At 37.5% G+C, this 12707-nt stretch overlaps 1 protein-coding gene across 3 annotated transcripts in view; it reads left to right on the plus strand.

Annotated features, from left to right (window-relative positions):
* The window catches only part of LOC149802998 (putative E3 ubiquitin-protein ligase HERC4), a 155588-nt gene that overhangs the window by 41183 nt on the left and 101698 nt on the right, over window positions 1-12707 (plus strand). For all 3 annotated transcript variants that reach the window (XM_089952541.1, XM_089952543.1, XM_089952542.1), the window contains exons 8-9: window positions 585-715; window positions 11191-11431. In XM_089952541.1, the coding sequence (XP_089808667.1) occupies window positions 585-715; window positions 11191-11431 (372 nt within the window). The remainder of the gene's footprint in view (window positions 1-584; window positions 716-11190; window positions 11432-12707) is intronic.

Consider the following 12707-nt stretch of genomic DNA (forward strand, 5'->3'; position numbering starts at 1 on the left):
TTATGTCCCATTTTATTGTAAACATAAACTTGTACAAAATGTTAAATTCATATTTTTAGCTTTTTTATTCACCTAAATCTCATCTGTTCGTAGATCTCTTCTTACTGTGACTTCTGACCTATTACAAACAGCCATAACCCTTATATATCTTAGGGGAAGGTATAAATGAGTCTGTTTTATTGGTCATCCTATTTTTATTGCCAGAATTTGTGTCTGTCCTTATTTCCATTTTTATCATACAGGGCTCCTTGAAATTAAATATAATAATTTGGTACATTTATATCATTAATGTCAACAAATTGTAAACATGGTGACAAAATCAAGACAGAGTGGCTGAAATTTTCACCTGACCCTACAGAGTTTTGTATGCAAATATACATATTGCAAACGTTTGGATGAAAATGATTTTAGTCCATCATATAATTCAAACTTTTATTGTCCCGGTGCAGAATTATGGTATCATTGATTTAGCTGCAGAGAGTCCAAGAGTAAAGTATATATGTCTTTTGAGAGTTTTTTTAACTTTAAAAAAAGACTTATTCACAACATCTGTTGTTCACTTGTATATAATTTGTTGATATCAGGATGGAGGTGTGTTCACATTTGGATCAGGGACATATGGGCAGCTTGGTCATGGTATGAAGAACAATGAGATCCTTCCCAGGAAGGTGATGGAACTCATGGGAAGTAATGTCATCCAAGTGGCATGTGGCAGGTAATTATCTGAATTTTCCTTATTAGAGTTGAGACTTGTCTCCCTTTCGAGCAGAAATGGAAAAGGAAGCTTTCACTAATCAATCATTTGTTTTTATTTAGATTATAGGCAAGTGACATTATAATCTAGTCTGTTTGTAATTTTAGGTTTTGTGCACTATTTGAATGACAAGTTTGTATTTCTTTTTGGTCATATTACTCAGTGCTTAGTAACAACAGAGGATGTCCCTTCTTTCTAATCTCAGTGCTCAATAACAATAGAGGATGTCCCTTCTTCCTAATCTCAGTGCTCAATGACAATAGAGGATGTCCCTTCTTTCTAATCTCAGTGCTCAATAACACCATGAACATAAGGGATCAATCTCTGCAGAGACATATATGGTCCTTGGACCCATATTGGTTGTTACAACCCAGCCATTGTTTGTTAGGGTTAGGTCCATTGGCTTTTCCAAGGAAGGAAATTATAGCTTAGGATTTTTTTTTTTTTACAAGAACTCTGGGATGAATGAGTTGCAACAGTTAAATCTTGTCCCTGTCCTCACTGCACTCGACAAAGTACATTTCTCCAATACACTGTGTATGCTTTTGCTAAAGAACTACAGGTACCCAGTGCAAACATGATACTAAAATGTACCCAAACCAGAAAAATACTATTTACAGGGTTCCCACGCTACCGGAAAATCTGGAAAAAGTCTGGAGAAATTATTATTTTTTCCCCGACCATAACAAGTCCTTGAATTTTGCAAATATTGAAGTAAGGAAAAATCTGGGAATTTTCCCCCACAACATGACACCTGAAACAATTATGTGAGTTTAATTTATCAATTTCAAACCAGAATATTAGGAGGTGGCAGTATGGATCATTTGGGTGCTTGCCATAAATATATTTGTTCAGACAATCCAAACGCTCAGTGGATTGGAGTCATCTAGTAGACTTTTTGTTTCACAGACAGCTCGATATCCATATTTTTATTATTATTATGGAAGGTATGAAAACCACTCTAGCATCACAAGAGTCCAACATGGTGGCGCATAGCCCCTTAGCGGATGGGTATTAAAATTGTTATATCTTTAATCTGCTGAAAGACGGTGAAACTAATGTGTTGATGATAAAATTTGAGCTGGTACTAGCAATTTCGATAGCATGTCAGATGAGCACACAGAATCTCACAACTGTCATTTTCAAATATTGTAGAAAAAAATATTAAATGAAATCTGTATACTGGTTGTAACAAAAAAAAGAAAAACGAAAGAGCACAAACTTCTCTATATTTATTCCAAGATCAACTTTGGAGTTTTGTTGTATCACGTGATTACCATGTTGACATTTGCTCTCTCACGTAGGGAGCATACAAAGCAGGTAACCAGACTACTCTGCTTGATGAATCAGACTGACCAAGTTTCTTGTAGTTGTTCTCGAAATATGTTGAGAATTATATGTTTTTTCTGGTTTTTACAAAAGGTATTAGACTTTCATTTAATATAATTTAAATTTTGTACAACAACATTAAAAAGGAGTTTGTTGTTGATATCACGTGACTATTGGACTTCTGATGTCGTTGTTTGAGATTTGTGAAGTAAGGTGGCTATTAACACAAATGGCGAGTACCGTGTCAGGTTTCATCTATGCTGAGTTTCATCTAGTCTGTCAGCGGGTTAAAGATATAATGATTATAATACCTGCCATTTTTGAGAAAATAATTTTCCTATTGATTTCATGCAGGTATAAGTCAATATAACCTAGTTTAAATTTGGTAGGCCAGCTGGTAAGCTATCTTACGGTGGTGGCAGATAACAAATTTGTTATGTAATTGCTCTGAACCCACACTCCATCCAAAATGTCCAGATCTGAAAAATGGGGTTGGAATATTCGGCAAAAACCCAGATTAGAAAACTTTCTAATCTCTGAGCTGAACTTTGGTGTGAAACACAGTGACATATAGCTTGAAGCATTGGTTTCAGATCTTAAATGGAACGCATGAGAAATGGGAAATTGTCATGCCTTTTATTATATATTAAGAAACGATAATAGCCCATGTATCAGTACAGGTTTGGGGACTGGTTTATTGAACTAAAAGAAGACAAGTTGATTTTACAGAAAATTCAGTCCTTGTTTATACAACAATATATAACTTTGAAGGTCTTTTGTCAAAATTTAAATCAACCCTTTAAATGATGGAATTTTTACCCAAATTGTCTTAAGGAGTTTAGATTGGTTGAAAAATCTTGTTTGAGATTTTATTGGCACACATAATTTCAGAGTTAAACTTTTTTCGTAACAAGATAAGATTCTAAAACTTTGCATTTATTGGGGTTTTTTCTTACTGTGATAAGAAATGTTTACTTTGTATAACATGCACACATATTGCTCTAGAATTCTTTGGAATTAAAGGTTTGAAAGGAGATAAAATAATTTATGCTCATTATGTTGTTTCCATGTAGCAACATAATGCAGGTCAGCAGATTAAAGTTTGAATTTTTATTCTGTACATTGAAATGGCTTTAAATGCCAATTTATGATAATATAGTCAAATTTATTTTGTGTGACTCATTTTGTGGTTTTGTACATGATCATCTTTTCTGACATATATGTTTTGGAGAGTCTTGAAAGAGAAACGTCTTCAGATTTGGAAAATGCATGCTATATAATCCAAAATGTTCTTTAATTCCATTCAGTAATGGTCATATGTTAACCTTGAAAAATTAATTTCAGTCTGGAAAAAACCTGGAAAAGACCTGGAAATTTATATTTAGAAAAGTGTGGGAACCATGTATTTAGCAATAGGATGCAAGTTGATAATAAAATGGGTAAAAGCCATGAAAATATTATATTTTAGTTCGTGGCCCCATAGATAAACATAATTTAAGACAAGGTTTGTAATTTGAAAAATTGAAGTTGCACACATAGTCATTAATTGTCTAGTTTTACCCTGATGCCTCTCAGTAATCTAGGTGTCAGTTTAATGTCTAGAATGTGTCCTTTTAAGTGAGCTATCATAAATCTGTATGACTTAAGTATGAGAGAAGTTGAGACAGAGAATGTAAAAAATATTTGATGTTTGTCTGGTCAGACAGTGTTATGCCAGTCTAATTAAAATTAACATCAGCTGATGAAAAATGGGCACCAGTAAGGGGTCATGCACTTTTGACCTTGTGATTCACCAGAGCTTTGAATTTTCAGAAAGTGACAAGCATCATTTGGAACATAATGATACAAATGTTAACTCCCCAACATGAAGTTCAATGCTTATCTGATAAGTTACTAAAAATAACTGGACTGGAAATTCCCAAGCTCATCAAACATAAACTTTCGTTAGAGTATATCAGATCCTTGTTATGTCAGAGATCTCAATTTTAGTTAGATTACTGTTGTGCTTGTCCTAGATCAGTGGTGTTTTCAGGGCTGTACAGCTTTATTAATGCATTGTCATGCCAAGTCTATCAGATAGTTATACAAGTCTGGAATTACTTAGCACACAAAAAAATGTTGATAACTTGTAAATGAATTAACTCTGGTTGTCTCAGTTTCCACCAACTATAGTAAGCAAATGATCCAGTTTAGTCAAACCTCCATTCAAAAGAGCTACTCAGTGGTGGCTTAAAAGGGAAGATTACTGATTGTCTACAATAATTGTATTGTTTCTAGGTGATGATTTCCATTACATTTCAGCCAGCCAGCTATTGTCTTGACACTGAGTGCTTTATGGATGACAGTGGCATGCAATGTATGATAAATGATGGACATAGGCAAAACACAGTGCTTATTTTGAATCTAAGTTGGCAACATTTTTCTTGTGAAAAGTAATTTCACATTTATAGAAATATTTCGTGGTATTTTACTTTGGCATGACAATATATCAGTAAACGTATTGAAAATAAGGATCATCTGACCAGCAAATAATCTAAACATTTTGTCATTCTCTGTCTCTTGTCTGACTCGTAAAGAATTGTTTTAGCTAATTGAAATGAAAAGTTGATGCTTAAAAATTACTATATCCCTCCTTAATCCTATTGGCATATGGGAATATTTATTATTTCAGGAAACTTTAATTGTCTTTCCCATTTATGCTGCCATTGGTATAAGGTCCTGGGCCTTATCACAGGGTTGATGTTGCAGATTGTGGTTGGTCTTCATCAGCTTATAAAGTGAAGACAAAAAGTAAGGAGGGAGGCTGGAGCTCTTCTCCAAGATGTTCAAGGAAAATAAGAAGCATTCTTGTCCTCCTGCTAAATCTGCCATTTAGGACAGTCTCCCCCTACCCCTAGGTCTCACTCAAATCAGAGAAATGCTTGGTTGTAATGTCCTGCCTACCTGGAGTGAAAGCAGGAATGAATTTGTAACGTATGTCTTAGTGGACTTGAATGAGTTTGATTTAGAACAGGCAGAGATGGCACCTTCTCCCATTGGTCACCTGCCCCCCTTCCATCCATCATCTTGTGGGGGGGGGGCAGAGGAGAAAGAGATCCATTGACAAGACATTATATCTTCTATCATACGATTTGTGCCCCATACCCTCAGGCTCCATGGAAAAGAATGTTCTCAGTTTGCAGAGACTTTTCAGGACTATTTTATACTCACATCATTTGCAGTCCCATTCATTTATGGTTAGGGAACTTCTTGAAGGTTTTGTAATGGCCAAGAGTTTGCTAAGCAGCATAATGGGTGGTCATTCCCCTGCTCACATTGAGGCCTGTGGTCTCTGTGGCAGCCTAAAAGGTATGCTCCCCTGCCTGACCCCTTAACCCTCCCACAGTGGATGCTGGGCATCACAAGTGGGCATTTTCATGGGGACCTGGGCCCACCTTCCAGTTAAGACACAAAAGAAATTGAAACTTAGGTTGATTGTCAGGGCCACTCACGCATTTCACCTTTGTTGACACAAGTTTTCATCTCACTGCAACTAACATGGATATGTGAGAAAACTTGCCAGCAGCTTCCTGTGGAGACCCTGTTTGGAGGGCACATTCTTACAATGGTCTCTCAAGACCTGAAATGCAATCAACACCAATCTCTCACATCTGCCCCTAGCTGATTGAAATTGACCCAGAAGCACATCTAGTCCAAGAAGCAACCCCAATGCAGATTTCCTCTCACTGCCTGTTGGTTGCTAGACTGGACCTTTCCAGTTGGTAGGAGGTTTATAAGTCAATGGAGGATGTTTGAGGACCCTTCTCCCTTTCCTAAGGAGGGGGCAACCTTAGGTACTTGCACACTCTCATGCATTTCATCCATCTTCCAACAGTTCCTGTTGGTCATTGATTAGCCCTCTTCGCAGAGGCTTGGTCAAGCATAATGGACAATGGGTGGGTCATCTCCTTATATATCTATGTTAGCAGTTGTAATGACCAAAGTCGCTAAAGGTCATACAAATGGGAAGATGGCAGCTGATATCTATTTAAAACATCATATATTTGCCAGTTATAAGCTTATGGGCTAAATTTACGCAACAGCACAGTTTGTGTTTTATTCACTGAGTTAATTCAGAAAAAAGGGAATTATTATGACAAATGCACACTGATAATGAGTGAATGCTTAAATTAACTGAGAGCAAGATTAGGAACAGAAATTTTATGGTGCGGCTCATTTCAGGTGAACCAGATGTTCAAACGTTAATATTTTGAGTTACTTTTTGAAACACTTATAACAGTAATGTAAATGTCCTAGAAAAAGATGATATTACAATGCAGATAGCAAAGTAAAGGTGTCAAAACTATCAACACCAGTAAAGTTATCTTGTATTATTCAACACTAATAATAGTACATTAAGTACATAAACTGTCGTCCTTTGTCCCTTTAAAATCTTGTTTGTCCAAATTTTGGAGGATGGAGTATGCAGGGTCCCTTGCCCTTGGGAACATAGGTCCAACACTGATGTATATATAGATAAATACAAACATTCATACCTTTAAATACAGGTTGATAATTTCATTTTTAAACTGCTAAGACATCTCCTTTTATCCATACATTTTTAATCCAATGAAACATATGAGAACTATTGCATGAAGTACATATTCTGATTAAACACTGTGTATACTCTAATGATAGCACAGTACTAATTAAATGCTACATACATTCAATACAGCAGAGTACTAATTAAACACTATTTACATTAATTACACCAATCCGGTGGCCTAGTGGTTAGCACATCCACCTCGGATGTGGAAGGTCCGGGGTTCAAACTCCTCCCGAGTCATACCAGAGTCTTAAAAAATGGTACTAACAGCTGCTTTGTTTGGCACACAGCATTAAGAGGTTAGTGTTAGGACTGGTCGGCCTGGTGTTGGGATAATGTGACTGGGTGGGACATAATGCTACGTGTTTGTGGCATGATGCCACAGTTATAGACATCATTATAAACTGCCACACTGCAGACATTGTAATGATATTGCTGAAAAATTGTGAAAGCTACATTAAAAATCCAAATCACACACATACACATTAATTACAGCACAGTACTAATTAAACATTATATTAATTACAGTTCAGTACTAATTAAACAGACTGCTCTGGTGGCCTAGTGGTTAGAGCATCTGTCTTGAAAGTGGGAGGTCGTGGGTTCAAATCCCGGCTGAGTCATACCAAAGACTTACAAAAATGGTACTAAAAGCTGCTTCGCTTGGCACTCAGCATTAAGAGGTTAGTGTTAGGACTGGTTGGCCTGGTGTCAGGATAATGGGGGAGGGGAGACATCATGTTACATGTTGCAACATGTTGCCCCAGTGCTAGACATCACTATAAACTGCCACACTGCAGGCATCATAGCAATATGACTGAAAAAATGTTAAAGCTACTTAAAAAATCCTAATCACACACACACATACTAATTAAACACTATGTACACTCAATACAGCCACTGCTCCGGTGGCCTGGTGGTTAGAGCGTCCGCCTTGATTGCGGGAGGTCGTGCATTCGATCCCCGGCAGAGTCATACCAAAGACTTACAAAAATGGTACTAACAGCTGCCTCACTTGGCGCTCAGCATTTAGAGGTTAGTGTTAGGACTGGTCAGCCTGGTGTCAGGATAAGGTGACTGGGTGGGTCATCACGCTATATGTCAGTGGCATGATGCCCCAGTGCTAGACATCACTATAAACTGCCACACTGCAGATATTGTAGTGATATGACTGAATTTTTTTAAAAAGCTATGTTAAAAATCCAAGTCACACACACACACACATTCAATAAAGCACAGTACTAATTAAACATCATATATACATAATAACTACATCAGTACTAATTAAACACTATATACATTAATTACAGCACAGTACTAATTAAACACTACATTAATTACAGTATAGTACTAAAGCACACATTGCACTGATTTTCCTGTAAAACCTCAGAATAAACTTGTCAATCAAATCTTAATGGATAGTGGTTTAACTAAAACAGGTGATCTAGACATGCTTCAGTAACCATTTGACTTGGTGTTCTTAGCTTCTTTTGAAGTTGAGCATTTCAATGAAATTGAGATGGAAGAGAATAATGTGACATTCATGATACATGTCTGTGGCATGATGCCCCAATGCTAGACATCACTATAAACTGCCACACAGCAGACATCATAGCGATACGACTGAATAATTGTTAAAGCTGCGTTAAAAATCCAAATCACACACATGCACACTCATCAGAATTGTCTTTAAATGTCTTTTGGACCATTCAGGTACCATTTTCTGTCAATTGAGTGTCACCTCAGTCCTTGGCTTTATCTGAGTGTTTTGTGTGTTCTATTTTTAAAAAAAAATTTGAATGGTTTTTGTGCCTTATCAAGCAGTTTTTCAGTAAATAGTGATCCTCTTCATAGTTCTGGTGCTAGGATAAGTATTGCCTACTCTGTTTGGGTCCCAGAATTGTGTGTGTGTGTGTGTATGTGTGTGATTCTCTTGTTTAGGTGCTTAATATGTCACAGGGTGTGTGTAAGTGCATGCACAGGGAGACCCCATGATACACACACCACCTACCTATTGTGGATTAGTTGTACACTAATGAACATATGTCTTATTTGTTGTCTCCAGGCATATCAGGTGTGGAATTCATGGAAAGTTGATGCATAGAGGGAGGAAATTTCTTAGGAAGGTTCTGGATCATATCCTGTGTTGGGGAAGTCAACTCCCCAACTGGGACAGGAACATACCATGACCACTGGTTTGAAGATCACCTAAAGTCCCAGGAATCCCTGCGAAGGATTGATCCTTGGTCCATTCCAGGGGAGGAGAATACCAGAGAGTGAGTTGCACATTCCTGTTAGGGATGAGTAATACTCTGTAAAGGTTAGTGTCCCAGGAACAGAGATAAGCAAATTGTGCCACCCTGAAAGGGACGAGCAATCTGATCTGAAGTGGGATGTGGATCTGTCAGATCTTCACTGCCACATCTGTCCTTGACTAAGCACCAGGTTTTGATTATTGGTTTAGGGACAGGGATTGGGTTGATCCTCACCCCCCACCCCCAATTATTGTTGAATCCCTATGGGGATAAGGAGTCCGGTTGTACTCTCTTGACTAGGGATGAGGATGGGATTGGCATTGCCCTCCCCCCTCCATGTTCCATTTAATCCCTATGGGATGTGAGGAATCCCCTTACTGAGAAGTGAATCCCTCTCACTATTAAACACTAATGGGCATCCCTGCCAAATACTCAAGTTCTCTTGGGATTCCACCATTGGGTTGGACACTCAGAAGTCAGAGACCAATCTCACTACTGCCCATATGGAATCTGTCACATGTTCCTTGTGCATTGTCAAAAAACCCATTTATGAAATTATATGGTGTTTCTTCCCCCAAGAACCTTCCTCATAAGTCTATTTTCCAGCTGTTCTTGGCATCTGTGAGAAGGTGAGCTTGATGCCTTGTCAATGAAAAAAGATTGTTTATGTTTAAACATTAACAATGATTTGGTGTCTCTTTCTTGTCAGCCTGGGTTTTTGGCTATGAATCAGCTACCTTTATGATCTATATTTCCTTTTGAGATCCCCAGTCTTGGAGATGATCAAGAAAGGCTTTTTTCGATAGTGTGGGCTTTTAGTTTTTTTTCTGCTTCATTTAAAGGGGGACAGATGGGTCAGAATTATTTCTATTTTCCTCTGATATTCCAATGGCCACCGTTTTGATGGATGGATTGTCCTCACTATTAAGAGAGCTTGTCAGCCCCTCACTGAGGGGAACCTTTCAGTCACAAGAATTAAAGCCTGTGAGTGTGTATGTGTGATTTGGATTTTTAACGAGGCTTTAACAATTTTTCAGTCATATCCCTACAATGTCTGCATTGTGGCAGTTCATAGTGATGTCTAGCACTGTGGGCATCATGCTGCAGACATGTAGCATAATGTCCCACCCAGTCACATTATCACATTATCCTGACACCAGGCCGACTAGTCCTAACACTAACCTCTTAATGCTGTGCGTCAAGCAAAGCAAGCAGTTAGTACCATTTTTGTAAGTCTTCAATATGACTCGGTTGGGATTGAACCCATGACATCCCGCATCCGAGGCGGATGCTCTAGGCCACTGGAGCAGTCAAAGCCCATGATGTTAGCGCTATTGCATATCTTGGGCCTACTTTAAACACTCCTTTTTTAATGATGTTATGAGAGTCACCTTCTGGTACTCTCACAATACTATCTGTTCTTTACCTTCAGTCTTTGGCACACCAGAGCAAAGGTCATTTTTTCAGCAATGGGTTCCTGTAATAATAGCACATGTAGCACAACATTATTCTAGCCTACAGTAGTGAACACTCCAGTTGTAAGGGTAAATGAAACTGTTTTCTATGCATGTTTTGTTCAGGTAATCAGCCCCCCCTCCTAACGTGAATTCAGCTTGGCATTAGTAGAAGTTAATGCGTTACTGCAATTAAAATGTAATGGGGGTGTAATTTTAATTATATAATACTAACCTGTTGTAAAAGTTCCCACCCACACTCTCTTCAGATTTTATGTACTATCGTAAAGGTTCCTGCCCACACCCTACTCAGATTTTGTGTACTATCATAAAGGTTCCTGCCCATACCCTACTCATATTTCATGTACTATCTTAAAGGTTCCTGCCCACACCCTACTCAGATTTCATGTACTATCGTAAAGGTTCCTGCCCACACCCTACTCAGATTTTTTGTTGTTTTGGTTAAAGTTAAATGAGGAAGATATTTCATATGTTGGCTGTGACTAAGGAGTCAGTCTAGGAGCATGTTCATTTTTGTTTTGATAATAGTTGGAAGAGGGTATATTTAGCGTGGACTGGAAACTAGGAATCCGGAAAAAGAAAGCAGAGCAACAGTAACAGGTAAGAATTACATAATTAAAATTAATTTTAATTCCCTAAAACTATTTTTTTTAAACTAACAAATGAAAACTGATGTTAGGGCTTGCGTGGGAGGAATATGACATTAAGAGATATGGACATTGTAAGCAAAAAGTGTTGGGTTTATTTGCTTTAATGCAGATGTAAAGTTTTGACATACATTATCATTTACAGGAGGCATACTGTGACACTTAAAGAGGATAGTTGCAAGATTTATACGTTTGGTGCCGGAGGATGTGGTCAACTTGGAACTGGCACAAGCAAAAACAATTGTAGTCCCATTGCTATTTCAGGAGTTTCACTTGTATCACACATAAATGGTATCTCTGCCCTTCCTATGGAGCCTGGTTCCATGGTTGTCAAGAGAATCATAGCTGGGGGAGATCACTGTTTTCTCATCGTTAGCTTTCCAGAGGTTGGTACAATTTAAATTTTTAGGTACACTGAAAATTATACCTTCCTAAGAAACCTACAGTGTTACAAAATTAGCAGATAAACTAAATTTATGAGAATATGATTAGTGACTATCAGTAATTTAAAGAAAAACAAAATTGTCACAAACATGTAAATTTGTCAGATTTGCAAAAACTCAATTTTTCTTCATTGTAAAAAGAAACTTAAAAATCAGAAACACAAGCAAAATATATCTTTGTCTTTAAAATATTTTGAAATTTCTCTTAGTTAACAATTTTGATGTTCATATTTTGTTATTTATTGAAAGTTACCACATTGTATTAAAATATTCTTTAACATCCAAGCACAGAAAAAAAATAGATACGTTTTAATCTGTGGATATAAAGTACCAGATAGATAATAAGAAAAGAAACAGTTGATGAAATTAATAAAATATTCCTAATTGCATAAGTGATTAGTTAATATGACAGAGACAATTTGTGCTCTTCTTGCAGCCATTGGTCTAATGCATGTTTTAGGCATACATTTGTGGGTCATAAGTGAGTAGCCAGTATTGCATTATTTTGGTTATATATTGCATAATTCAGTAGTTGGTGTTAATATTTGTCCACGAACACAATACAGGATGTGGAAGTCAGTAAGGTAGTATGTTTATGGTAACTGTGATGTAGTTCTTGGCATCAGTGAGAAGGTGAGCTTGATGCCTTGTCAGTGAAAAAGGGTTGTTTATGTTTCAGCATTAACAATGATTTGGTGTCTCTTAGATACATGTTTTTATCTGTGGATGTAAAGTACCAGACAGATTGTTGTTGTTGTTTGTTATAGGGTTTCACACCGTTTTCCAGCGCAAAATAGGCTATACATGGTGGCCAGTATTAATGGTGGAGGAAGAACCCAGGAAAAGCCCGGAAAGAACCACTGACCCATGAGGAGCTACCGGCAAGCTTTCTCACATATCTACATTGGCTGAGCCCGAGACTCGAAAACACGCAGACAGAGGTGAGATGGCAGTAATCCGTGATGGAGGGCACTTTAGACCACTTGGCCACTTGGGGCCCCACCAGACAGATAATAAGAAAAGAAACAGTTGATGAAATTAATAAAATATTCCTAATTGCATGAGTAATTAGTTACTACGTCAGAGACGATTTGTGCCGGTTTTGCAACCTTCGGTCTAATGCATGTCTTAGGCACACAGTCGTGGGTCATAAGTGAGTAGCCAGTATTGCATTATTTCAGTTATCTTTTGCATAATTCAGTAGTTGCTGTTAATATTT

Source organism: Sinohyriopsis cumingii, chromosome 3 (assembly GCF_028554795.1).
Source record: "Sinohyriopsis cumingii isolate HCF-2022 chromosome 3, ASM2855479v2, whole genome shotgun sequence".
In the NCBI taxonomy this organism is placed as follows: domain Eukaryota; kingdom Metazoa; phylum Mollusca; class Bivalvia; order Unionida; family Unionidae; genus Sinohyriopsis; species Sinohyriopsis cumingii.